General features: G+C 42.7%; 7 protein-coding genes across 7 annotated transcripts; 5 read left to right on the top strand and 2 right to left on the bottom strand.

The window, feature by feature from the left end:
- The first annotated feature begins 10347 nt into the window (after nucleotides 1-10347).
- ERD2_1 (endoplasmic reticulum retention protein) lies at nucleotides 10348-12053 on the top strand. Its single transcript, XM_007810367.2, has 4 exons — nucleotides 10348-10568; nucleotides 10684-10742; nucleotides 10832-10898; nucleotides 10964-12053. Exons 1-4 carry the CDS (start codon nucleotides 10541-10543, stop codon nucleotides 11455-11457), a joined length of 648 nt encoding a protein of 215 aa, XP_007808558.2. The 5' UTR covers nucleotides 10348-10540; the 3' UTR covers nucleotides 11458-12053.
- A 150-nt stretch (nucleotides 12054-12203) lies between these two features.
- On the top strand, nucleotides 12204-12867 carry J3458_015206 (uncharacterized protein; the record flags this gene model as incomplete). Its single annotated transcript, XM_007810366.1, has 2 exons — nucleotides 12204-12392; nucleotides 12463-12867. 2 exons carry the CDS (start codon nucleotides 12204-12206, stop codon nucleotides 12865-12867), a joined length of 594 nt encoding a protein of 197 aa, XP_007808557.1.
- Nucleotides 12868-13251: 384 nt separating this feature from the next.
- Nucleotides 13252-13738, bottom strand: RSM19_1 (mitochondrial ribosomal small subunit component; the record flags this gene model as incomplete). Its single annotated transcript, XM_066120721.1, has 4 exons — nucleotides 13252-13285; nucleotides 13357-13539; nucleotides 13614-13629; nucleotides 13696-13738. 4 exons carry the CDS (start codon nucleotides 13736-13738, stop codon nucleotides 13252-13254), a joined length of 276 nt encoding a protein of 91 aa, XP_065974313.1.
- A 6722-nt stretch (nucleotides 13739-20460) lies between these two features.
- Nucleotides 20461-23006, top strand: HLJ1_1 (Chaperone protein dnaJ). The gene is made up of 2 exons (XM_066120720.1): nucleotides 20461-21373; nucleotides 21448-23006. Exons 1-2 carry the CDS (start codon nucleotides 20836-20838, stop codon nucleotides 21978-21980), a joined length of 1071 nt encoding a protein of 356 aa, XP_065974312.1. The 5' UTR covers nucleotides 20461-20835; the 3' UTR covers nucleotides 21981-23006.
- J3458_015203 (uncharacterized protein) lies at nucleotides 22626-23656 on the bottom strand (the record flags this gene model as incomplete). The annotated part of the gene is made up of 1 exon (XM_007810363.2): nucleotides 22626-23656. The coding sequence occupies exon 1, from the start codon at nucleotides 23415-23417 to the stop codon at nucleotides 22626-22628; it is 792 nt and encodes a 263-aa protein (XP_007808554.2). The 5' UTR covers nucleotides 23418-23656.
- Nucleotides 23657-24201: 545 nt separating this feature from the next.
- On the top strand, nucleotides 24202-26064 carry J3458_015202 (uncharacterized protein; the record flags this gene model as incomplete). Its single annotated transcript, XM_066120719.1, has 2 exons — nucleotides 24202-24988; nucleotides 25052-26064. The coding sequence occupies 2 exons, from the start codon at nucleotides 24202-24204 to the stop codon at nucleotides 26062-26064; spliced, it is 1800 nt and encodes a 599-aa protein (XP_065974311.1).
- Nucleotides 26065-26617: 553 nt separating this feature from the next.
- On the top strand, nucleotides 26618-27406 carry J3458_015201 (uncharacterized protein; the record flags this gene model as incomplete). The annotated part of the gene is made up of 1 exon (XM_007810361.2): nucleotides 26618-27406. One exon carries the CDS (start codon nucleotides 26618-26620, stop codon nucleotides 27404-27406), a length of 789 nt encoding a protein of 262 aa, XP_007808552.1.
- Between the last annotated feature and the right edge of the window lie 273 nt (nucleotides 27407-27679).

The raw sequence follows: 27679 nt of genomic DNA, 5'->3' as shown, positions 1-27679 counted from the left end.
TCTTTAAGAAGAATATAATTAGGTGTAATTTTCCTTAATTATCTTATTATTTAAGCTATTCGCTTAATATAAAGTTTAAGGCGTTCGTTTTAAGCTTATAAGGTTTATTTTAATTAAATACTTTTAATATAAGTTTTAACGTAATTAAATCTTTTATTTTCTAGAATACTATAGCTTTTAGTTTATTCTATTAAAAGTTAACTTCTTTCTTTATTAGATTTATAAAAGGTTATAAAATATCTTTATATTCGCTTAAGAACTTATAGTAAAAGTTTATAAATATTATAAATCCTTTAACTTCTTTTAAATTCTTTAATATAAGCTATTTCTTAATAGTTTTAATCTTATTTAAGCTTATTTATATTTCTTTATATGTAAGCACGTACCCTAAAAAGTGTATAATATTCTAATAGAACTAATATTTTAAGGCTTTAATTAAGAGTTTATTATCTTATAGAGTTTATAGTACCTTATATATATATCGTTTATATTTCTTAAGGGTATTTAAATAAATAAGAATATTATTAAGGTTTATAACTATAAATACTTTTAGTTATTTTCGTAAGATTATATTAATTATTCTTTAAAAGGTTACTAGTATGTTAGTAAGCTTAAAAGGTATTATTAGATATTTATAGTATTCTCTACTAATTTAAAATGCTATTATTTACTCGTAGCCTTCTTTTATTTATATAAGGTTATAGGTCTCTTTTAAGTTAAGTATAATAAACTATTTAGCTTTTTTAACTTTATCTTTAATTTCTATTATAAGTAGTAACGGGTATTAATTCTTAATTATAATCTTATTTAAGTGTTAATAATTAATATATAATTATAGTTTTTTATTTTTCTTTAATACCTATAAAATTAAGTATTCTATTAAGAACTTTAATAGTTATATATATCCCTTTTATAATATATTCTTTAAATACTTCTTAAGCGCCTTATCTTACTTAAGGTTTTAAGAATAAATCTTATTAAACGTTAATTTAATACTAAGCTAAAGTTTAATCTTATAGTCTTAACGTAAATGCTTTAATAGTTTTATTTTTAGCTCTCCGCTAAATAGCTTATTATACTTTAAGTATTTCTTAAGAATCTCCGTTATTTTAGCTTTTAGCTCTCTAATAATTACATATATTTCTAAAGGCTTATTATAGTTTAAATAAGGTACTTTTTATAGGTTACTCTTAGCTTTATAACTATATTCTAGTAAATTCTATTAAAGTTAACCGGTTCTTTAATTAACTCGTAGATTACTCGCTTATAATTAAGGTATCTTTAATATAATATTATGTTTTAAGATTATTATAATATTTAATATAACCTAATATTTCGTGCCTTATATATTAACGAGAAGTTACGTTACTTTTATATTAATTACTTCTTAGTTATACTTTACTATAGTTTCTTTTATAGTTATAAGTTAATAAGGCTTATCTTTAAGTGTTTAAGGTAATTATAATCTATTAATAAGATTTAGTAAGATAAAATTTTCTTATACTTTACTATTAATTATTGCTTAAATCTTTCGTTTTATTATAATTATATTAATTATAAGGTATATTATACTATTAATATTTATAGTATATAAAGACCTATTAGATCTCCGTTAAGAAATTGGTTTTAATTGTAATAATAACTATTATTTCTTAATTTATTAATCCTATTCTTATATTATTCTTTAGCGCGTTATTTTAGGCGCTATTATTAGCGGTTATTCTTTAACGTATTATTAAAGCTTTCTTAATAATCGCTTAATCTATTATTTATATTAATTAAACTTAAGCTAAGCAAGTTACTTGTAATTATATAGTTCCCTTTCTCCTTATATTATAAGGTTATAGCTTAGGTAGTATATACGTTATTCTTAGTATAATATAACTTCCCGTTTAATATCTTTAAATTAATTTATTATAATTTTAGTTATATTATAAGGGTTATTCTTCTTCTCTTTTATTCTTATAAAAACTATTTATTACCTTACTTACTATTAAGGTACGTATAATAATTATTATTATAATAAAAGGTTTAATTAAGGAGTTTATATTTAATTTTAAGTTTATTTTTCTTAATTAAATAATTCTTTTCTTCTTAGATTTATTCTAGTAAAAGTTTACTTTTTAATAAGGGTATTTAGTATTTTTAAAAGTTATTAGATATTAGTTAGGTTTTAAATTCCTAATTTTTATTTAAACTAGTATTATTTATTAACGTATAATTTTCTTTATTACTTATTATACTAAGATTTCGCGTGGGTAAGTCTTCTTAATTTATAGTATAAAGCTTCTTACCTTTAAAGATTAGCTTTTATAGCTTCTTTAAAGCTTTACATTTATTTATAAAGTATATAATCTTATTATAATTATAATAAGTCTTCCCTCTTTTCTTATTTATAGCGTTAAGTTTTATAGGTTTAATATAATACCTATATATTATTAATATTTAGCGTAGCTTACTACTATTAGGTTTATTAAACCTAGTATATAATTTAAATTTCCTATAACTTTTTTTATAATGTTACTTATATAAACGGTTATTTACCTTAATAATTATTTTAATAAAGTTATTAAATAACTTAAAATAATCTTCTTAATAAATATTATTCTTTACTTTTTCTTTAAGTCCTTAATAAAAGACTTTTATTTTAGGTTTAATATTTTAATTAAGTTTTATTATAATACGTTTAAATTCCCTAATATAATAAGCTATAGATTTAGTTTACTTAAGTTAAGTAAGCTATTATATAGCTTCTTTATACTTATTAGGGTTTTTAAATGTAGTAAGAAGTTATTCTTTAAAGGTTTTATAATTAAAGAAGATATAAATAACTTTTACTTTAATTTTAGCGCTATATTTAAGATATACGTAAAGGGTTAGTTTCTATTATTCTATTACTTTTTAGTTAAGAGATTACTAATATAAAGAATCTATAACTTAAGTGTTATATAGATTTTTTTATTAACTTATAGGTAAGCTTAAGCTTATATAAGAAAGTTTCTTATATTACTCTTATAGCTATTATATAATTTAAGCTTAAGGAATTTTAATATATTATTATTATTAATAAAGAATATAAGTGTAAGATTTTAAACTACTATAAGTTTCTTTTCTTATACCTTAAGTTTTTCGTAAAGATTATTCTATTAGTTAAAAAGCTATTAATTCTACTTCTTAAGCTTAATAATCTTATTATAAAGGTACTTTATTATCTCTTTAAAGTTAATAGTCTTTTCGCTTAAAGTAAATATCTTAGAAGTTATTATTACTTAAAGTTTTAAGGTAACTTATTAAATAGAATTAATTAAAATATAATAATAGCTTAGGTTCTAAGGTATAATAGGTTTATTTCTTAGAAAGTAAATTAGGTTAAATACTATAAAGTAGCTATTTAAGTAGTATTATAATAAGGCTATTAAGAGTATAACTCTTAATAGTAAAACTATTACTTAGATTAATTAATAGAGATTTAAATTATTTAACTATAAGAATATCTTCTTCTTAAGTACTTGTTTATCTCTTTATTATAGTCTTAAATTAATTAGCTTAATTATTAATCCCTTTAAACCTTAATTAATTAGCTTAAAGTTTAGTTAGTTTAATTCTTCTTAATTAATATATTTAAATATTAACCTCTTTAATCGCCTCTTAGGTCACGTGGCTAGTCACGTGCCCCTACCTTCTTCTTATGCCTATAGGTCGTGCCTATTCTAGCCGGTACAGTCCCGTCTCGTGTCTTATGTAGTGTCGTTTGTAACACTTCTTAAGCCTAGCTTATATAAGAAAATTAAGAGCGAATTTATAGAGGTAAGCGTAGGCACCTTTTTAATTTAAGGAAAAAAGACTTATATATTTAAGAAGCTTTTAAATAGTATAAATAAACCTTAAATTAAGAACCTAATACTTAAAGATATTAGCGTAATTAAAAACTTTTACGTTAATATTATCTTAATTAATTACTTATAGGAAAAGAGCGCTTAAATATATAGTTTTAATAATATATTACGCTTTAAACCTATAAAATAAAGCGTAATTCTAGTACTATTAATTTAAAAGTATAACTTAATATTTCTTAAATATAAGCTACTTTTTAACTACTCTCTTAAACTTAAAGCACCTATTATAATAATAAGCTTTTCTCTTAATATATTTATAATTATTAAAGTAAACGGAATAAGAATATAAAACTTAAAGCATTAAAGGCTAAGCTATAACCCTTTAAGACTAAGAGAAAACTTTAAAGAGTTATAACACCTTTATTTAAGCTATCTAAGACTAATAGCTTTATTTAAGCTATTAATATATACTAAAAACGTGCGTATTAAGGGAACTAAGCGTATTAACTATAAGATATATATATAAGTTTACGCACGTTAAGTTATATTAAGGTAACTTAAAGAGTATAAGTTACTAAGACTATTTTAGCGAGTATATTAGAACCTTTAAGACTATAAGCTAAGTTATAATAGTATAAAATAGCTTTTAATATTTAAGAACGAATATTCTAAGATAATATAATATTATTTACTATTAAATAAGAAATAACTTATTATATTTTACATTATCGTATATTTTAAGAGATAAGTTATAATGTAATTTAAGCTACTAATATATAAATTTATATAAAATAATAAGAGATCTATAATTATAATAGCAGGTAATTTAATCTTTAAACGCTAGGCGAAAACGTAAGGTATTAAGCTTAAATACTTACTACTATATACCTATAAGCTAAATAAGAGCGTTAAAAGAGCTAGCTAATAAATTATAATTAGCTTAAATTTAATACTTAATAGCGTAAAGCTCCCTGTAAACTTATAATTAAAAAGCGTTTAAGCTATTACCTTCTTATATAATATAAGCTTAAATTAAGCCTATAACTAAAAAAGCTCTTTTAAATACCTTAAATTATAGTTTAAAACTAACGCTTACTTACCTATAAGAGAGTCAGAGCATTAACAAAAAAACTACACTACATGTAGTTTTTTAGTGTAGTTTTTAGTGTAGTGTAGTTTTTGTAGTTTTAGTGTAGTTTAACTACACTACAACTACATTTGTAGTGTAATGTGTAATTATAGAGAGAAATTTTTAATTATAAATATAACGTTAATCATAAGACTTATAAGGTTATGATTATTATACCTCGATAAAGCTAATTGAGCTCTTTATAATGCACTAATTTTTATACGTATAGCTTATAAATTAAGCGAGTTATAATAGGTTAAATCTTAGCTAAAAATTAAGATCCACTTTTTTAAAATAAGAGACTAAAAGCTTAATATCTCGCTTAATATCCACATTTTAAGGTTAATTTTTAAAGATTTAAAATCACGTGATTTTTAGCTTTATTTTAATATATAATATGCTTATATAAGCTTTTTTTAGTAAAACCTTTTTATAATAAAATTTAAAAATAAAAAAGTTAAGTAAGAAATATAAAATCTATAATAATATAAGAAATAATATATATAAAAAGAAAGTATAAAATATTATTTTATATGAAAAATTTTAAGGTATTTAAATATATTATTTATAACTTTAATATATTTCTCATAACTTTAATATTTAATATTTTATATTTAAGTTATAGGGTAATATTATAAATATTATTATTTTATAAGATATTTATATATAAATAATAGAAATTTTTAAATTTATTATATTAAATATATTTTACTTATAATAATAATATAAAATAATACTTGCTTACTTAATATAATTCCCTTATAATTCCCTTTTATTTTATTTTTATTTTATTTTTATTAGTTTTTTAATCCCTGTTTTTAGCTTATTTAAGCTAGCTAATCCCTGCTTACTAATATTAATATTAGTAAGTAAATGTAGCTCTATTTGAGCTTACTAACTATATTAGCTAATAATAGCTTATAAATTAATTAACACTACACAATACACTAATTTTTAAAATGTAATGTAGTGTAGTAAAACTACACTACACTACACTACACTAAAATTCACTAAAAACTACAAAACTACACTACTTCCAATGCTCTGAAGAGAGTATACGATTAACCTAAGGCCTAATTAGAGTATAATATATACTTATAGCTACCACGTATATTCACTTTAAAGAGATTATAAGGCTAGCTAAAATAAGCGTATATATAAAATAAGTTCTAGGGGATATATTAGTTACCTTATTAGTTACTCTACTATTAATATTTATTAAATTTAAGTACCTTAACTTAGCTAGGTAATAATAACTTAAAATATTACGTTTAATAAGTTTATATTCTATAATTTACGCGTTAAAAGCTTAAAAGAGCTTTTAATAAAAGAGTTAACCGCTTAAGTTAAGTTAATTTAAATTAATAATAAGCTAAATAAAGAGGTTAACTTAATATTAACTTTTAACGAAGAATCTACTAAAATAAGCCTTAATACACTTATAAGCTTAAGGGTAAAAGCTTAACCTAACATTTAAAATAAGAAGCTAAAGCTATAATTAAATTTAAGCTTTTACACGCTATAATTAACTTTAAAGAAACCTATAAATAATAAATTATTAGATATTATTAAGCTTAATAATATAATATTACTAATACTTTTAAGCGTATAATCTTCTTAAATAATAAAATGGATTCGTTTTAAGAATAAATAATAACTAGAACTAAATAAGTAAAAAGCCTTAATTAAGTAAGCTTCTTAAGTAAATAATAGCCTAGCTAACCGCTTACTTATAAAAGGTTAAGCCTTAATATTAAAGAAAACTATACCTTAATTAATATAATTAAAAGCTAAACTAATACTAGTAATTAACGAAGAATTAAAGAGTAAAGAAAGGTTATCTTTACCGCGTAAAAGCGTACGCTTTAAGAGTAATAAACGCGTAAACTAAAATATTTTATAAAAGAGAAAACTAAACTAATATATACTAGAGAGGTTAAGTAAAAAAAGAAGACCTAATACCCTTTTAATTAAAGTAATATAAAAAGCCTTTACCTAAATATATTTACCTAGTTACTAGATAATAAGGGATTAGATTATAAAGGGCTTTATTATAATATTTATAGTAATTAACGTGAACTATAATAAGAGAAGTAAAGCTTAAATTAATAAATAACTTAAAATAAAGGAAATTTATATATTAAACTTATTAAAGGTACTAATAACGTGAAAAGAAATGTTAAATTACCCTTTAAGAGAATAATAATTTAAAGCTATAAGAGTAAAGATTAAAGCACTATAAAAAAGAGGCACTTAAAGAGAAATTAAGCGTTTAAAGGTAAGATTTAAGCTATTACCTTTAAAGTAAGTATACTCCTATAAATTTAATAAGAAAGATTACCTTATTAAATGTAAGGCTTATATAATTATATAAGAAAATATATAAGAGCGCACTACTATTAAATGAATTTACGTAATAACGCTTATAATATACGTCTTTTATATTATAATTACGCTAATAGTTAGGTTTAACTTAAATTTAAGGTAATTTAATATAAAGAACGCCTTTCTTTACGTAAAATATAATAAGTATATAATACTAGTAACCTATAAGCTTCTCTTAGAATTTAAAAAAGAGGGATTTTACGTAAAACTACTATAAGCTTTATATAAATTACGTGACTTATTAAGCCTTTAGTTTAAAGAACTAAGTATAATATTAAAGAAGTATAAGCTTACTTTTAGTATAAAAGAGCCTTATATCTTTTACTTAAAAGCTTAAAACGTGTTTTTAATTTTCTTTATAAACGATATTATTCTTACTTATTATAAGAATAATAAGAAAGTAATAAACCGCGTAATTAATAGCTTAAAAGAAGTATATAATTTAAAGAATAAAGGTAAGGCGTGCTTTTTCCTTAAAATATAAATTATTAAAGACCGTAAAAATAGGAAAATCTACCTAAGTTATAAGGCTTATATTAATAAGATTAGCGAAAAATTCAGCTAAGTATAGAAAGGCATATTTCTAGCTATATTAATTCTAGCTATAAAGCTTATTACGCGCGTTAAAGAGGTAATTAAGTAGAAGATTAAAAGGTATTAAGAAAAGGTTAGATTAGTGTTATATACGGTAATTATAATAAGGTTAAATATAGCGTTTACTATATTAAAGCTCTTTTAATTTCTTATAAACCTAAGCCCTAAGCATTAAAAGGCTATAGACTAAGCTATTTAATATTTAGCTACTATAAGTAAAGTTACTCTTTATTATAATAGGACTAGGGATATTAAGGCATTAAAAATCGCGAGTAATACTTTCTACGTAAACGATTTAATTACTCGTAAATTATTATAAGACTATCTCGTAATATTATTTAAAGAACCTATTATATAAAAGATAACACGCTAATAAACGGTAATTACGTTTATAATTAAAGTAAAGCTACTTACTTTATAGTAAATAACGAAGAAAATAATAGCTTTAAAGCGCCTTTTTCATAATATTAAATTTAACCTATAATAAGACTATAATATTTACTATAATAATTAATAGATTATACGCTTAATACTTAATATAAGCGAATAAATTAATACTCGCTTACGCTATATAAATATTTATTTAATGTAATTAAAGTAAAAATATAAAAAGAGAAGCTTTAAAGTATTATATCTTTTTATAGTAAATATATTAGTAAATAGTTTTATAAAGGCACTTAATAAGTAGTAATTTAAACACTTTAAAAGCCTATTAAATTTAATAGATTTACGAATATAACCTAATATTTATAAGCTATACGCGTAAGAGAACTATCAAAGGGGGGTATAAGATATATTTACCTTATAAATATAAGATTACCCTTCTCTTTTAAGGCAAGATGTAATAGAAGGTAAACATAATTTTTTAAGGCCTTAATACCACGTAAAAGTAAGTATAGCTTATATTATAATAATGCTTAATTAAGAAAAGAACTTATTTATTATAGTATTAATCGCGGCTTTTACACGAGCCTTTTTACGATTTAATACTATTAAAAAGCCTTTAGTAATAATATTAGCCCTAGTATTACGAGACTTAACGTCTTTATAAATAAAGTCTAGCTCTACTAAAAGATTAAGTTATAATTATAGCGCCTTATAATATTAGTTATATATTTATATACTTAAATAAGCGTTTAAATTATAATATTAAAGCGAGAAAAACTAATCTTTTTATTAACGTTTAGCATTAATAATATTCGCTTAACTATAGGGACTAAAATAGAATTATTAATATAAGGTTAGCGTTTATTTAAGGCGTATTAAGTATAGGAATTAAAGAAGATAATAAAAAATAAGCTTATTAAGGTATATAAGTGTAATTATTAGCCTTACACGAATAATAGCGCTTTAATTAGCCTTTAATTACCTTATAGTATTAACCTTTCTTTTTACTAGTAATAGCTACTTAAATATAACCCTTATAAGGGATATTATAAAGTATATTAAGCTTAAAGGTAATAGCTTAAAAGCGCGTTAATAAATTTAATTAATATATTAATAGCTTATAAAATATAATACTAATAATTTCTTAGCTTTCTTAATTAACGTTTAATATACTAAGCTTTATTAATCTCTTATTATTAATTATTAAAGTAATTAAGTAACCTAAGAGTAGCTTTAGCTATTTTATTAAGAGAAGAAGGCTTTATACTAAAAGCCTTTAAAAGTAAGCGATAAGAGCCTAATAATTATTACTAGGGAGTGTCTAGTACGTTCTATATACTTTAATAACCTTAGGGTAACGCGCGCCTTTAAACTAATATAATATTAATTAAAATATAATTATAATTAAAGAAGTAGTATATAATAAAGAAAAAAGAAGCTAATAATACTAATAAGTTACGCGTATAAAAGTAAAATAAGTATAGTTAATAAGAACGTATAGCTTACATTTAATTTACCTTAATAAATAAAAGGTTAATAGGCTAGCTCTTAGCTAATAAAAAATCACGTTAGCTAAAACGCTAAGAAAAGGTAAGGTATATATAATTAAGCTTATAATTATAGCCTTAACGCTTAATTAAGCATTTAAATAAGAAAAAGAGAGCTTATAATAGCCTTAATAATAAGCTTAATTAAGGGGTGTATTAAAATAAGTCACTTATTACAGGTATTAATTACGCACGTATAATTAAATAAGGGTAAACCCTTAACTACGAGTAAATAACCCTAATAATAAATGCACTTATAAAAAAGGGCGCATATAATTCTCTCTTTTATAGCTAAACATAGACTTGTATATATACATTATCGTTACAATTAGTGCCCTCTAAAGTGTGACAGTTAGCTACCAGAGATTTGTGGGCCTAATGAGCTCTCTAACCAGTCACCGTCCAGAGTCTTGCTTCTTAAAGCCAATACCCGCGTCGTGTCCTTTTTCATCGCACTCCATGCTTAGCACTCGCTGGCCATCTAATTGAGCTCCCTTCTCCTGTCCTATTCATGCAACCTTCGATTTCTCGAAATTGGCAACACCCATCGCTGACGGCAATCTCCTCATCTCTTCTCCAACCAGAAGAGCCCTTCAGTTCCAATTGTCCAACTCGTGCGAATCTATCGACGCGCCTCCCGTCGCAAGTGCGCAATAGTCAAAATGGTCCTCAACGTATTCCGTGTTGCTGGTGCGTCACCCGTCGCTGCCCGTCTCGTCCCTCCCTTTCCCCCCGGCCATGCGCTGTCATGCGCTGCGCGACGCCATCATGTAGACACGGAAAAGGCAGCTAACTCTTTTCGCAGCGGATTTATCGCATTTGGCGAGTATCCTGATCTTGCTACACAAGATGACCCAGCTTAACGTACATGCCATCCCCCCTTCCGCCGCCTCCGAAGACAAACACAACTCAACCGCACGTGCCTCGTTACAACATTCGCTAACATTCAGCAGAGCTGTTCCGGCATCTCGTTCAAATCACAAGCCCTCTATCTCTTCGTCTATGTGACGCGATATCTCGGTACGCTTCGAACTGGACTCCCTTGCCAGGGGCCACCTGCAGAAGCTAACAAGCAACCTGTGCAGACCTTTTCTCGACAGAGAGTTTATACAACTTGGCGTTTAAAATCATGTTCATCGGATCCCAGGGATACATCATCTACCTCATGACCAACGCCTACAAGCCTACAAACGATCCCAACGTGGACACCTTCCGCGTTCAGTACCTCCTCGCTGGCGCCGCCGTGCTGGCCGTTCTGTTCCCTTACAAGTACACCTTTTCCGAAATCATGTGGGCCTTTTCCATCTGGCTGGAGTCTGTGGCCATCCTTCCCCAGCTCTTCATGCTTCAGAGAACTGGCGAGGCTGAAACCATCACGACGCACTACTTGTTCGCCTTGGGTATCTACCGAGCCCTGTACATTCCTAACTGGATCTACCGGTATTTCATGGACACTCACTACAAGACCGATTGGATCGCCATCATTGCCGGTATCATTCAGACTGTCTTATACAGTGACTTCTTCTACGTCTACTACACCAAAGTCCTCAAGGGCAAGAAGTTCAAGCTCCCCGTCTAAGGAGCCCTGAGCTCCACAGATAAACTCCTGGTGAGGCTCAGTCTTGTACGAGATGATCATCCGTGACAAATGTTTTCCCATCCAACTACACAAACATCGCGAATGAAGGCCAACTGTACGACAAGACAACAATACGATATATTTTTTTGCGTTTTGTAAGCACGTACAATGCTTCAATCCGCAAATAGCATAAAAGAATTCAATACTGCCTTTAAATGGCTGGCATGGTGGCGTTGAAGGCGAAAATACTGAAATTTAGTGGTTGTGAGATTCGGCGTTTGCACGGCCAAGGGTGTAGATTGACCCTGGCATGATGCTACGATAATAGAAGGAGACGATGCGTCTATGGAATATTAAAAGGGACGATGACAAGAGGCAGAAATGATAACCCGTCTTCACGGCACAGTCAGGCTAGTCCACCCTGTTTGTAGCTCAGCAAATAAAGACGCGAGGTTCATGCATCTTGTTTTTGAACATGTGAGCCGTGATTCGGCATGTGAGGTAATGGCGGGAAGCTGACGCATCCAGGCGCCACAAACGGCGATGCCAATGAACCAAAACAAATTAAATTATCTCATACAATCCAAACTGACGAGCGAAAGGCCGTTGATGTTTTCAAACCCTGTTGTGAACCAGGCAAAAGTGGAGTCACGTGATATCGCCTCGCATGACATCGTCTCTTCGATCACCCACTTTCATCCATCAAAACCATCAACCACCACGTCCAAGCTCGGCATCCCAAAAAAATGGCGAGTGACGCCCCAGAGAATTCCGACCCCCAGACTGTCACGCAAAACGGGCAAACAGAACAGCACGAAATCCCCGATGGCCCAAACCCCCCGCCTGAGCTCGCGCCGCAAGATCCAAGACTGCCAACCCGAAAGGATACGTCATTACGAGAGTTTTTGAACAAAATTGACGACTACGCACCAATTGTACGGGTTCTCAAACGCAGGCTCCAGGTCTGCGGCGCTCAAATCGTGGCAGGCGACTAACTCGCGATAGATTCCCGATGCCGTGACCAACTACTACATGACCAAGGCTGGCCTCCCGCCGCCGCCGCAGACCGACGCCCGCCTGGCGCGGCTGCTTGCCCTGGCGACGCAGAAATTCATCGCCGACATTGCCGCCGACGCGTACCAGTACAGTCGCATCCGCGCCTCCAGCAACACCAACAACCCGATGGGCACGCTCGGCGCGGCCGCTGGGTTCCCTATCCCCGGACAGCAGGCAGGTCAGCCTGGCAACAAGGACCAGGGGAAGGGCGCCCCGCTGGGAATCCAGCGCCCTGGGTACGGTGGCGGAGGACAGGGCGGGAGCCAGAACAGGACGGTTTTGACCATGGAGGATCTGGGCATGGCTGTGGGGGAGTATGGCGTGAATGTGAAGCGGAGCGAGTTCTATCGCTAGGTGGCAGAGCACAGGGTCTTGTACATCACTCTCGTCTCGGGACCGGCATAGTTTATGGCTTGCTTTTTGTTTTGGCTTTGGAATTCGGGAGCTTGGCGTCTCGGAGGGCGGTTCGGGTAGATGATTGAGTGCTTGGCTCATGGCGTTGGTTGCTTTCATTGTCGGCACAAGGCGACGCATGGGCATAGCAGAAATACAGGAAATGACTGCTTATGAAACAAACAAAAGAAAAAAGAAGAAGAAAACCACTGTTTCTACAAAAGAAGACTGGAGCGCCTTGCGTTGTACCTTTGTCATCACTCGCCATATTGTTACATGTCTTTTGTACAAGTCGCAGCAAAACACGAGTCCGGCTCTGACCGTTGGGCATCCCACCCCATAGCCTTACTTTCTATCCCAGATGTTCGGCTTTCGAGTCCTGTCGAGGCCAGTGGTCAGCATTGCCTTCCCCCCTTCAAAACCATTTAGCGAAGCGAGGCACAAACGTACGGTGAAAACTCGCCCAGCTTGTGTCCCACCATGTCCTCTGTTATCGTCACCTGGTGGTAGTCCTTGCCATTGTGAATCTCAAACTTGAGCCCGACAAAGTTGGGCAAGATGGTCGCCGAGCGAGCTTGTGTTCGCACGGGGGGAACTTTGTCGCCTTGTTTCTTGGGGAATACAATTGGGAGCCTGGAGCACATCGCAAATCATTAGGGAGACTGTTCGAGGGGCGGGCTGCAGAAAATCGAGGTTGTGAAACATACGGAACAAGGTGTGGTCCTGTGCGGTTGTAATCAGCAATTGAATTTACTTTTTTGGCGATTTTGGGGAGGTTTTGATGCGTACCTTTCCACACTGAGCGCTTTAACAGCGCTCGAGTTGCTTGCATTTTGGATCTGGGAGTCGGTGACTGCGCAGACTGTCAGTCGCGAGATAGGTTCGTCGGGGTGGACTCGAAGTTGACCAAGTACGTGGTCACGTGATTTCAGTCGATGGAATTTCCCCGTCCAATGGATATGTAAATCGTCTGCAGTCTGCCTCTTGGGTACGTAGGGCTTTGATTATATGTGTAATGTATATTGGTGTACTAGTTAAAATACTACGCCACCCCTTGCACGTTAGAGCTGTGGGTGCAAGGGGTACGATCATCCGAAGGCTGGGAGTCCTTGGGCCAAGCAACTATTAAGCCATTACATTTAGCTAGCTATCTAGTTATGCAGAGCCGTGGTCTGACCTATATGGATTCCGTGTAAGGACCTGTCGTCTTCTATGCCGCTCATCCCTCATCTTCATCTTCATACCCTCTGGTGGAGACTCGTAAAACAGGTGACCACGATCAAAGGGCGCATCCAGCATCAAGCCCTGGAGCGTTTTTACGCGAGAGACAGCTACGTAGCTTAAACCAGTCTGAAAGTCCCGACAGGAGAGATCTGTCACGATGACATCTTCAGTGATGCTCTGCGACTTGTGAACCGTAATGGCGTAGCATACGATCAGGGGAAACTGCGTGCGAGTGCAGAGAGTGCTTCCGATGAGGAAGTCCCTGTCTACTGGGAGAATCGGGACAATCTTTCTGCCATCAGCGGTGGTCAGGAACACAGGTCCACTGTACTTGTCAAACTCCATCATGATAACACAGGGAGGGTCTTGGACTGGGTCAGCCCCCGGTGCCCAGCCGATATCGTAAACGGTACCGCGAGCGCCGTTGCAGAGACCAACTGGCTGCCAAAGGTTAGATGTCAGCATCAGACGGGCGCCAATGCATATAGGGATCTGCTTCGCAAGGTTGCCCGCCTTGTCATCAGGCGCCGCAGCCGCGCCAAGGCCGACATTCTTAGCCTTGACCTGAATGACTGGCCGGCCGAGGCGGTCGAGGTGGTAGTGGTTATATTCGTTCACCCTATCTTTCGTGGCGTATACTCGCAAGGCGTTGGCGAACCTGGCGACCTCCAGATCATCTAGCTTCGCCTGTACTCGACCGGAAAGGAGTTTCCAGGACTCGACTGACAGTTGGAGGAGCCGCAATTCCTCGAGAGCTGTGCGAAACGCCTTCTGATCGTCGCCCCGTTGCCGTTGGACAACCTTCAAGAAGACTGATTTATCGAAGCGTCTATATGCGTTCCTGCCTTTGATCTCCACTCCCTGCACCTCTTTATCGTAATAGAGCGGCTTCTGTAGCACGGGTGGAAGCTGGAAGAAGTCGCCAACCAGAAGGATGTTAAGACTACCAAAGAACTCCTCATTCCTACTCGGGAACGCCTCGCGCAGGCGGTCATCGATCCAAGAAAGCTGTCGCAGTCCCAGCATGCTCTTCTCATCGATGATCAGGTAGTTGATGTCCTTCAGCTTCTTCTGGAGCTGGGCCATGTCAGTGGGCGAGAGGGGCTTGAAGTCCTTGTTGATTGGAAGGTGTAACAGGGAGTGCAAAGTAGTGCCCGATATCTGATTTCCCGCGACGCCAGTGGGCGCGGCACGCCAAACAGGTGTCCCTCTCCCGGCAGCAGCGGCTTGGAGGTGCGCGGAGAGCAAATTAATGAGGTATGACTTCCCGGTACCACCTCCACCATCCACATGGAGCAGCAACTGAGAGGGTTCCTGATTCAGGAAGTGGTCCATCACGGTATCGTATACTAAGCGCTGATCCCGGTTTAGGGAATCTCGAGCTTCCAAGGGCTGATGATCCACATCAAGGTCAAGGCGGTTTGCCGCCTTGCGTTGCTTCCAGTAGTCGCCCTTGAGAATACCGTCATCAGTATACCGTCCAACGTGAGGGGTCCAATCATAATTGATGTCGATGTCTCGGCGGCCGAGCATGTCGATATCCTCTTCCTCCAGCGGGCGGTCGGGAAGCATGCGGGCGAGTTCATGCCAGTCTTCATCCACAATGGGCTCTTCATGGACCTCAAGCTCAAATTCGTCGTCCTCAGCCCTCAATTCATTTGTATCTGGCTCCCCATAATGATCGTCCGCATGGGTGTCACGGTGCTGCTCTCTGCAAAACCTGTACGCAGCCGCGAAGGAATCGAACCGCTGCCCGCCCACGGTGAGCAACTCCTCTGGAGAGCGATGCGGATGAGCCATCATCAATTTAACACGGCAGAAGTCACCAAACTGGGGAGATGCCTCCACGGACCTGTATCGAGGAAAGTAAGACAGGACTCTCTTCTTCGCGTTGGCAGCGAGTCTCCTCCACGTCTTGAGATTATACGATTGCAGGTACTCGAGGTAAGTTGCATCCTCGTGCTGGTCATTTCTCTCGAGATACCTCCTGTAGCTGCCGACGGTCTCGTTGACATCTTCATCCACGCGATACGAACGTGCATGTTGCTCCAAAGGACGGCAGTCGACAGAGACCACCATCCGCGTGCCTTCCTGCAGAGGAATGTTAAGGAGAAGATGGGAAATCTCCTGCGCCGAGTAATCTCTCTCGGCAATCAGCTTATTCATCAGGCGAGAGGAGAAGGATAATAGCGGCTGAAGGTGTGCCGTGTGCGGCAAAACCTGGTCTGCAAGCTTACAGTAAGGCTCAGTCTTCTTCTCAGATTTGCTGCAATACTTGGCAGCGTACGTAATAACCGCCTGTAGGCTGGTGCAAGGAGATATGTCGATATTGGCTAGCCAGCCTAGTATAATGGCGGGATTGAAGTGATTCATGAGGTTGTCATTCCGCGCCGCCTCGAAGACATAGTACGACTTGCCTTCCTTCCTGATCACTGCGGCCAGCTCCCGCAAGGCACGAGGAAAGTCAAAACGACACTCCCGCTCTGGATTGGCCGCATTGGCCGCCTCGATATCTGCAGCAGCGCCTTCCATATCCCTCGCCAGATCAACGGTTCTCTTCCTTACGCGTAAGCAGTATGTGGTATTGCATCTGTGGCGCTGGCAGCGGTTGACGATTTGTGAGAGACGCAGGAATGTCAGTTCTGTACTCAGTGGATCTACGCTCAGGGGGTTACCCTCACCCTGGGGCATAGTCCTAGTCGGCTCAGGATTAATGGCAGTGATGTGGAATCCCCACGTGCGTGCAAAAACATCACGAGCGGCTTCATCCACCATGTCGACTCTTGGGCAATTCTCCATCCAGTACAGGCCATGGTTGTGCGGACTGCCACGCCCTTGCCATTCATACCGATCCCAGTAATCCGTAATGTTGAACTTCTTGCTTAACACGATATCTCGAAAGAAACAGTATCGGCGGTAGAAATGGAAAGCAGCAATGTGAGGATTCTGACGCAAAAGTTGGCGCGAGAGACCCATCCTCTCGGACTCGGACGCAGCCAGCCATTCATCATATCGGGGCATGTGCTGGTAGAGACTCCGCCAGTGTAAATCTGCCGGGCTGAATGTGATGAATGCACCAGGACATCCAAGGTTGTAGGCATAGGCCTCGAGGTCCTGCCTCTTCCTGTTCCAGAAGGGGCGCGTGCCGCGAATAGGTACCGCATGTCTTGTGATTGAGTTGATTAGCACCTGCGCCTCAGGGTCCTCGCTGTGCTCCAGTGCCTGAACAAGCTGCTCCCGTGTGAGCGGTTCATGACTACCATCGTGTTGCTTCACGAAGAATTTGGACCGTGCACGGGCCTGTGACCGCATCAGAGTATTGAAGGCGACGAAGCGGAAGGTCGGGTGGCGTGCAAAACGCCCGTCATGCCAGCGCATCGCGTGCTCGATGTAGTCCTTGTAGTCGATTGACCGTAGCCGAGGCTCAACAAAGTCGGCTCTCCCGTCAGGAAAGAGGCAGGGAAAAGCTAAGGAGAGTAGGGCATGAGAGCGATTGAACTCATTAATGGGTGTGCGCCGTATATTCGGAAGCTGCAGCTCGTGCTGCACCTGCTCCTGGAAGCTTGTGGAAAGCCTTGGTTCAGCTTCTGGTTCTCCGGCAAGAATAGACCGCAGAGCATCGAGCTCCGTGTCCTTGGCCAAAAGGTCCGGCACCGCAGCCTCGTCCTCCAGGTCCGGTTCTGCCTCCTCATCTTCCTCGGGTCCAACTTCGGCAGCCTCCACCTGGCTCTGGGGGATGTCGTCCAGGACATTGCCATCTTGAGGCAATTGACTCAGCCGCTCTTCGTCGATGACGATGCATCGATAGCCAGGATGATGGCGCCGGAGGTAGTTAAGCCATATGGCAACTGGCTGGCGGCGTACACGGAACTGGCGGGTGAATTGCCGGCTAAGGTTTGCATGGGACGACGTATTGGAAGGACGGAGTAATACAGTGTTCAACTCCCGCGGCAAAAGCGGGAGTTGGTTGTACACCAAGCCAACCTCGCGGAGAAAGTGAACAACATGTCCCCGATATTTGTACTGCTGGCCCCGCACAAGCATAATATTCACGTGGACGTGAACACGGCCTATTAAAGACTCTTCAGTAGGTGTAAGCTGAGGCAATTGAGTCGGTACGGAGCCAAAATCCAACTGGTTGTCCACAGAGAAGAAGTACGGCTCTTCAGGGCCGCGTTTATCATCCTTTCGACAGCAACGCGCACAAATGCCATCAGAATCGATCTTCATCTGGAACCAACGCTCTTGACATCGACCACAAAATTGCATTTGGTCATTGTCCAGCTTTGTCCAGAACTCACGGAGGATTGCTTTATCACGACAGGTCAAGGCGCAAGCGTCCAGGTCCCCATTCCACACCGGATCTTGTGCGTGAAATACGGCCGATTCTTCAGGTGGAATCATCACTGGACTCCGGTACCGTCGTGGCGGCCCCGACGATCGAGTTTGCCTTTGAGATTTTTTTGGCCGCCCTCCTGTACCAGGGGCAGGACCACGGCGAGCACGGCGACGAGGCCCTGACTTTCTGGAAGGCTGCCGCGAGCAATAGCGAAGAGGGCTTTCGTCCAAGGCATTGCTATTATCGTTCCCGTCTTCGTCCCCTAGATCGGAATCAGACTCTACCCCTAGGTGTTCGAGGTACTTCCGTGGTCGAGCAGGTGAAAGCAGCAAATTGAAATAGTCCTCGACGTCAACATCAGATTCAGAGAACTGTCCCCTGTCATCCGCTTCCTTGGTCATTCCATCCCCATCTGGGAGCTCATTTGCCTGTAGTCGATCTTGACTCCCAGCTACGTTCCGTGGTTAGCTTGAACAAACTGCCGGGACCACAGCACAAGGATACCTTCTCCAGGACCATCAGAACCTTCAAAGACGCCGAGTTGAGAGATTGTGGGAGTTAGTGACACAGCCTCCCCTGCACGGCGTCGTGAACGATGGTCGCGCCGAATAGTGGCCTGCTTGGCCCTGGCGCCGGCCTTGGAGGCATCATCTTGCGAGTCCTTCCCGCCCTTGTGGAACCTAACAGCCAGGTAAGAGTAGTCCACACCAGTCGTGCTGCTTCGGACAGTAGATGGATCAGAATGTGAGGCGACAGGATCGGTCGAGGGCGGCACAGGCGGTGAGGGAGCTAGAGCCCGGAAGAGCCGCGAGCTCGCTTGGGTTGGTGGGATCGGCGTCCCCAGCACTATCTGCGGCTGGCTGCCTGGCTCTCCGAACAAACTCCTAGCTGTATGTTGTTGCCGTAGCTTCTCTGGCGATGTAGGTTGGGTTCCAGATCTCTGGTTAGGAGGCGATAGGCCAGCGTCTCTGTCGGTTCTTTTCGGGGCAGATCTCTCAGCTGAGGTAGGACGGACAGCCAGCTTTCTCAATGCAAGGACGGCACCTTTGGACCTGGCACGCTTGATCAGGTTAGGGAGGCATATATAGTATATCAATGGTGTCAGTTACCTCGGAATTGCGGTGGTCCCGGCATTCCAGACAGGTTGTAGTTGGATTGGCAGATTTCCTCCTGCTAACGAAATTACTTGGTGATTTTGTTCGGTCGCAAGACGGGCAATGGACTGCCAATTCAGATCTAGGACTAATATTACCCCTAGAATCATAATCCATACCCAACCATGCGGTACATCTGTTTCAATAATGGAAGAAAGGCTGCTGGCCAAGCAAACGAACAGATCGCTGGGCAAATTTAGCGATTGTAAACGATTGTAAACGATTGTAAACGATTGTAAACAGAGAAGTAAACAAAGAAGCACCGACAGACGGTGGCTGTCCTTTACCCACTTTTCTAGAGCCACCAACCAATCCAGCCTTCTTTCGCGATTTCCCATACAAAATTTGGACCAATAGAAACTTATTTGTCAAGCCTGCACCAAACCCTCATTATTCGGAAAACTTATGGATTAATGTAGAGTCAGCCTTCGGCTGAATTATATTGATCGTACCGGGTTACAAGTGTTGTGATGAGAAAAAATTGTCCCTAATTTGTACGAGCCAGCAGACAGACAGGTATGTATGTGCAGAAGCTTTGTTGAGGTGCATTTGAATCATTGCTTATTTTTGCGTTGGAGCAATGCAGATGTAACACTGCTCAAATTTTTCTTCTTTTTTTGGCAATTCATATGTATCTATAGAAATAGAAACTAAAAATAACTATCCACAACTCTCTCTTACAAGTACTTTTGCAAGACGACGATGATTTTTTGAGACGGATCATAAAAACATCGGAGCTCTAGGGTAGGCATCTTACCATCACGTGGCGGTTGACGGCGTTCCCCAGGCCAGTTGGCCTTGGTGGCTCTAGCCTCTCGAACGGCCGCAGGCTGCCAAATTATTGTGGACAGAATTCCGTCTAGAGTACGACAACGCATCCATCCGTCATTTTGCTATTTTGCATTGCATCGGAGTAGCAGGGCATTCGAATTGTTTGCATGGCAGAATCTTGGCGATTTCTACCCAAATCAGCATCGAATTCATTGCCGAACCGGTTTCGTATTGGACAGATATCAACGTTCCTTGTCCCGCCCCAGGAACTCCTTCTGCCTGCCCGCCTTGCAGGAAGCGGCGTTGCATCGAATTCCCCAGCCTGACCGACAGACTCGCACGCCCATTTGTGCCGACATCAAACGAAGACTGAAAAGCTCGCACGTTACATAGGCGGATACATCTGGGACGGTCGTCCCTACGCATTCCACCTCCCCTTCGATGCCTAGCGCTACAGCATCCGGGGCGAACCCGGGCGGCGACTCGTCGGCTCGTTCTCGCGATCACAATCAGGGAAACCAGGGGCGAGCGTACACAGAAGAGCAAAAAGCGGCCGTCATCCGTATTCGAAAATGCAAGCCCACAGCCTTTTACGACATCCTGGCGCTGGAAAGCGTCAAGACGACCTGCACGGAAGCGGACATCAAGAAGGCCTATCGAAAACAGTCCCTTCTAACCCATCCGGATAAAAATGGCCACGAGCACGCCGACGAGGCCTTCAAGATGGTCAGCCGAGCGTTTGGTATCCTGGGCGACAAGGAGAAACGAGAGAAGTATGACAAGTTCGGTACCGACCCGGACAGCAGATTTGCCGCTGCACAGGCGCAGAACCCGTTCGCGGGATTTGCCTCGCGGCAGGCGTCGGGAGGAATGGGCCGCGGCGGTGCGGGCATGTGGGAGGAAGAGATCAGCCCAGAGGAGATGTTTGCGAGATTCTTTGGCGGCGGCGGAGGATTTGGAGGCGGCGGTCCGTTCGGAGGTGAGATACAGCGTGGTCCCGTGATGCTTTTTGGCTTGGAGTTGTGTGCACTGACAGAGCAGCTTTCGACACAGGTCCCCAGTTTGTGTTCAATCTTGGTGGCGGCCCTGGAATTCGGGTCCACCAGTTTGGCGGCGCGAGACCGAGGAGACGACCCCGAGAGGCACAGGAAGCCGAGCAACAGCAGGGCGGGTTGCAGAACCTGATGACTCTGCTGCCCATATTGATCTTCTTTATTCTGCCCATGCTCTCGTCCTTGTTTACGGGCGGATCCTCAGGCTCTTCCATCCCCATGAGATACGACGAACCCCAGCCGCCCTACACGGAAAGACGCTACACTCCCAACCACAAAGTCAAGTATTTTGTCAACCCCAAGGACGTCCAGTCGCTCAGCAAGTCCAAGCTTGCGCAGCTGGATCACACAGCCGAGGCAAATTTCATCCGCTTCCTGGACAACAAGTGCGAACACGAAAACATTGCCCAGCGTCGCCTACGAGAGGATGCCATGGGCTGGTTCTACGAGGACGTGGAAAAGATGGAACAGGCGAACCAGTATCCCAAGCCAAACTGTGACCGATTGAGATCGTTGGGGTACAGACGGACATGAGACATGGTAGCGCCTTTTTTTTATTACCGCAAGGTTATTAGCCAAGACAAGATGTAAATTTTTCCTCTCTCTCTGCACGATTCTACTCTTGTTTGCACAGACATATAGCCTTTTCTTGTATTGAAACGAAGAGCTCGGAGTTTGGTGGGCTTATATTCTATGTTTATTATATAGTTGGTTTCCGCATAGGCGATTGCCGAGCATAAAATGCGTGGCATGACATGGCATGACGAGGGGGAGCGGGTAATGAGCGCGGGCGTGTCGTGGGACTAGAGAAGGTGTGGGTGTGGGTTGTGCGTATGTAGACAAAACTGGTGGAGTAGATGAAGTTTTCTTGCGTCATGAATATGATAATGTACCGGTGCTGGACTGTTTAATGTTGTAAGCGTACGCATGGAGCACGCGTGACGGCATGAGGCATGTGTATCTGAAGAAATGAAAGCGGACGGATCATACACGTTTTTTATCTTCATCCTCTATAGCCACACACGAAGCTCACGCCGCCTGTAGTATGTATCTTTTTTTAAAAAAAAAAAAAAAGAAAAAAAGAAAAAAAGAAAAAATAGAGGTCTAAACGATTGCCGGTCTGGGGAATCAAGCCTCTATGAGTCTATTCCATCTATGCCACGTCCCGGTACGGCGATTCTATGAGGTGTCTGGTGGAATTGCGCCCGTCTCCCGCGCCAGATCCAGCACCTCGGCGACGACGGCCCTGACATCGGCCGTCTTGACGGGCAGTCGATGGCCGGCATCCCACTCGACGAGGCGCGCGGTGCCGGGCGCGCAGTACCTCTGGAGCAGGCACCTGTGCCTGTCGATGCCCGGGTCCTGCAGGCCGTGGACGTGCAGGGTGGGCAGGCGCAGGACGTGGTGGCCGCGCGAGGGGCCGTCGGGGTAGTCGTCAAAGTCGGTGCTGAAGGCGGAGGGGCTGGCGACGTGCGGCGGCGGCGGCGGCAGGCGCAGGTCGAGGTGCAGGATCGGGGCGCTGCCGGCCATGAGCACGGCGAACTTGAAGGCGGTCCTGGCGCGGCCTGGGCCCAGCGCGGCGTCGGCGCGCTGCTGCGCCCACAGCAGGCTGGCGGCCACCTTGGCGCCCTGCGAGAAGCCCAGCACCGCCGCCCAGGGCCCGTCGCCCGCGTCGCGTTGCATGGCGGACAGGCACGCGTCCATGATGTCGCCCGGGCGCGCCGACGGCGGCAGGCCCGGCTCCTCGCGGCTCCAGGCCAGCCAGCGGTAGAAAGGGGCGAACTCGCCGTAGACGGTCACGATGTCGCGGTGCGGGCGGGACGTGTAGGGCGCGTCCATGAAGACGAAGCGGAACCGGTGGCCGAGCTGGGCGATGATGGCGCGGCACTGGAGCCGGAACACGGTGCCGTTGACGCCGCCGCCGTGGAGGCACAGGATGCGGGGGAGGGAGAGCGTGTCGTCGACCGTCATTGTGTGTGCTGGCGATGTGGGTGTTGGAAGAGGGGGATGGGGGAGGGGGAGGGGGAGGAGGAGGAAGATGGTGGTGATGAGGCGGGAGTATAAGGGGGCTTGCGAGCTTGCGTTGTTTCGGAGTTTCTTTTTCTTTTGCCTTGTCTCTTATTTGGCACGCCGATGGGGGCCAGAGGAGTTGCTGCGGCCGATGACAAAGGCTTGACCCGAGCATCAGGACTTATGGTGGTCGGCGAGACGGTCTCGGAGTTTGGCGTGCATGAATGCGGCGGTGGTTGCTGACGGCCGCACTCGGAGGAATTGTCGAGTCCCTTCTGCTCTGACCGCCTTTGTAGTTGATTGATGGAACTTGCACCAGACATTTACCGACGGCTGTTTTGTATCAACGTCGCTACTGACGGCACAGTTATTATTTTTATTATTATCATTATTATTTTTTTTTTATTTTTTTTTTTCCGGTAGACGAGACGTGCCGCCGTCCGGCCATAATGAGTCTATATGTACTTGAGTAGGCGATCAACAGGTCCTCGTCTCCAACGGCCACGCCAAAGGCTGGTAGCATTGATGGTGCGTCAGGCCATCGAGTCCATCTGCTCCCTCAGCCACACACAATGACATCAGTGGTGAGCGGCCGCCCGCCCATGGCCCAGGCTGGCCCGTTTGTTCAAGTTTCAAGTGACGAATGGCGATATATATATAACCCGCCACTCGCCCTGCCTGGAATCAAATCACCTCAACGCAATTTTGCAATCGTCCTGCCACCTTGTACAGATTCGCCGCCACCATGTCCAGCAACGAAAAGCCCAGCGAGGGCGCTGCCGAGCTCAGCGGGAACACCTACTATCCCCCGCCGCCGCCGGGCCCTCCTCCGTCACAGCAGGGTCAGCCTGAGCAGCAGCAGCAGCACTTCCAGCAGCCTCCAGCCGCTCAGCAGTATCGGCCGCACCCCCAACAGCAGCCAGACCAGCAGCAGTATTTCCATTCGCCACCAGCTTCGGCCGACGAGAAGCAGTCTCACCAGCAGCAGCAGCATCAACAGTATCAACATCATCAACAGTATCAACAGCAACCATACTTTCCTCCTCCGCCACCAGCTCCAGCCGACGAGAAGGAGTCTCAGCAGCAGCAGCAGCATCAACAGCAGCATCAGCAGCAGCCCTCCTTTCCCCCTCCACCGCCAGCTTCAGCCGACGAGAAGCAGTCTCACCACCAGCAGCAGAGCGCACATGCCATACCAGCATACAATCCCGCCAATCCAGTCTTTGCCCCGCCCCCGACAACAGCTCAGCATGACACCCAAACACCGACGGGCCATCCAGGTCCGGCACAGTCGTACGCTCACCAGCAACCACCACAGCCTCAAGAGCAGCAGCAGCCGCAGCCGCAGCAGCAACCCTCACAAACTGCTCACAAAAAGTCCGGCTGGGGTGATCGCTTCAAGCACTTTGTCAGCGCCGGAGCCGCCGCTCCCATCAACAGCCTTGCCCACAAGCTCGGCAGCCAAAGCTTCTTGCCCGAGACCCTGGACAAGGAATGCGACAAGTCTGCCGCCATCCTGAGATCTTTCTGCAGTATGTATACACACACAAGGAAGCTCCTGACCCGTTCCAGAACTAACACACACGTTCCCGCAGCCAAAGGTGTCTATGCTGACCCTGGGGCCGGCCAACCCCCAACCTCTACCGATCCGAAAGCCCAGGAATCTAGCAGCGGCGTCATTGACCCGACCAAGGAGAAGCCCAAGAACCGCGTCATTGTCACGATCCCGCCCAAGGTTATTTCCAAAGCAGTCGGCCTCGCCATCTTCACCACCCTCCGTGCTGGCTTCCAGGTCTCCGGCGCCACTGGCTCCGGCATCCTAATTGCGCGGCTGCCCGATGGATCATGGAGCCCACCCTCGGGCATCCAGGTTCACTCCGTCGGGGGAGGGTTCCAGATCGGCCTGGACATCTACGACTGCGTCTGCGTCATCAACAGCAGGGAGGCCCTTGCCGCCTTCATGAACACGCGCGTCAGCCTCGGGAGCGATCTGGCCGTCGTGGCCGGGCCCTATGGTGCCGGGGGCGCCGTGGACTTTGGTGCCGCCGTGCAGCGCGAGAGAGACGGCGCGGACAACAAGGCCACCGCGGCTTCAGATGCGCAGCCCGCAGCCGCCCAAGCCCAGCCCTCGGGTGCGCTCAAGCCTGACGCGGGGGCGGCGTCCAAGGACCCGAAGCGCCGGAGTCTCAGCACCAGCGCCTTCAAGCCCGTCTTCTCGTACGTCAAGTCGAGGGGGTTCTACGCCGGCATCCAGGTCGATGGTACCGTCGTCGTGGAGCGCAAGGATGCCAACGCCTCGTTTTACGGAGCTCCCGTCACGGTGCAGCAGATCCTCCAAGGACAGGTTCCTCCCCAGGGGCCCCGGAACATGTGGCCCGTCGGCGCTCGCGCGCTGCTCGAGACGCTCCGCGGCGCTGAGGCGGGAGCCCTGGGTCATCACTCGTCTGCGTCTGCGTCTGGGGCGTCAGGTCCTCCAGGGTCTGGAAACGTGCCCTCGGCGAATGCGCCGCCTGCGGGTGCTGCCCCTGGTGAAGCGTCGTCTGGTGCGCCGCCGGCGTATGTAGATGATGGAAGTCATGCGCATGTTGGTGATGTCAAGTATGCGTAGTGAGTGTGGCATTTGCGAGCCAGAAAAAAAGGAAAAAAAGATGTCAAAGAAAGGAAAGCGCGTCCGGTAACGGTAACAGTAACAGAATTTCATATATACCATTATTGTTGACCTGATTTTCGGCCGTGACTGCGGCGACATTCTTGTATATGCCTTCAACCTAGCTAGCTTGAGGTACAAGGATACCCAGTTAGTGATGCTTTGCACCACCAGCTCCTGCCAACCAATAGACCAGGCTTCTTGAAAGAACTTGACTGCAGATGAATGTCACCTACGCGTGAACTGCCAAACTCGGTCTTGGCGTGGCCATCTTTGGACGTGGGGCAACATGAACTCCAAGCGACATCATGAAGGCGGGGTATAATTACAACACCTCTCGAATGTAACCCCCGCAGGACTGCAATGTTACATTGTGTCGGGAAAGGCGTTGGTTTAGATATATATGTTTTGACAGCCAATGTCCCGAAATCCTGTAGTTCCTCCCTCCCCCCCACGACGAGAACTCTTGCTCCAACAGAAACAAAAGCTGGCGAGACAAATAACCCTAACCCTCATGGACCAATACGCCATATATCCCAGTCTTCGCGGCAAAGTCGTCTTGATCACGGGTGCCGCAGAGGGCATTGGCGCCGCCGCCGTGGAACTCTTCTGCAGACAGGGCTCGCAAGTCGTCTTCCTGGACATTGCAGACGACTCGGCGCGCAAGCTGTTGGGCCAGCTGACCTCGGTCGGGGGCGTCACCACGCCGACCTTTATGCACTGCGACGTCACGGACCTCGACTGGCTCCAGGAGTGCGCGCAGGCGGTGCTCGCGCGGTTTGGCCGCGTCGACGTGCTCGTCAACAATGCTGGCTGGGCCGGGCCGGGCTCGCGCGTGCCCACGAGCCAGGTCACGCCGGCGTCGTTTGCGCTCGACGTCAACGTCAACCTGCGCCACCAGTTCTTCCTGACGCAGCACATCGCGCCGGCCATGCAGCGCCAGGGCGCCGGGAGCATCATCAACATGGGCTCCATCACCTGGCGCATCCCCGCGACCGAGGTCCCCGTCTACACGACCTGCAAGGCCGCCGTCGTCGGCATGACCAGGACGCACGCCCGCGAGTTTGGCCGACACGGCGTCCGCGTCAACAGCATCATGCCGGGCTCCATTGCCACCCAGCGGCAGATCGACACTGTGCTCACCGACGAGTACAAGGCCGAGAGCCTGGCTGCCCAGTGTCTGAAGCGCGTCCTGCTGCCCGTCGAGGTTGCCAGGCTGATGTTGTTCCTGGCGTCGGATGACTCGAGTGCCATTACTGGGGGGAGCCATGTGTGCGATGGGGGGTGGGTTGGCGATACTTAGCACGATGATGCCTTTCGCAGTCAGCCTTGGCAGGCGTCGTTTCGAATGGGCACGTTGTGTTGGCCTTTGCATGACTAGATAGTTACCATCGCGTATTCCACTCTTCGTTTGCTGCAGTGAGCATAGTGTGTCTCCCAAGGCGTACGGCATTACTGACCACCCTGGCCGTAGGCACTCACGAGGCAGCGCTTCGAGCACTTCAGAAGCATGCTTGACTTGGCAGACTTGCGCGCCCAAGGAAATAATCACAAGCTTCACGATCACACGGACGAA

The sequence above is a fragment of the Metarhizium acridum genome, assembly GCF_019434415.1.
Source record: "Metarhizium acridum strain ARSEF 324 chromosome Unknown scaffold_347, whole genome shotgun sequence".
Lineage (NCBI taxonomy): Eukaryota > Fungi > Ascomycota > Sordariomycetes > Hypocreales > Clavicipitaceae > Metarhizium > Metarhizium acridum.
This window is presented reverse-complemented; position numbering and strand designations above follow the sequence as displayed.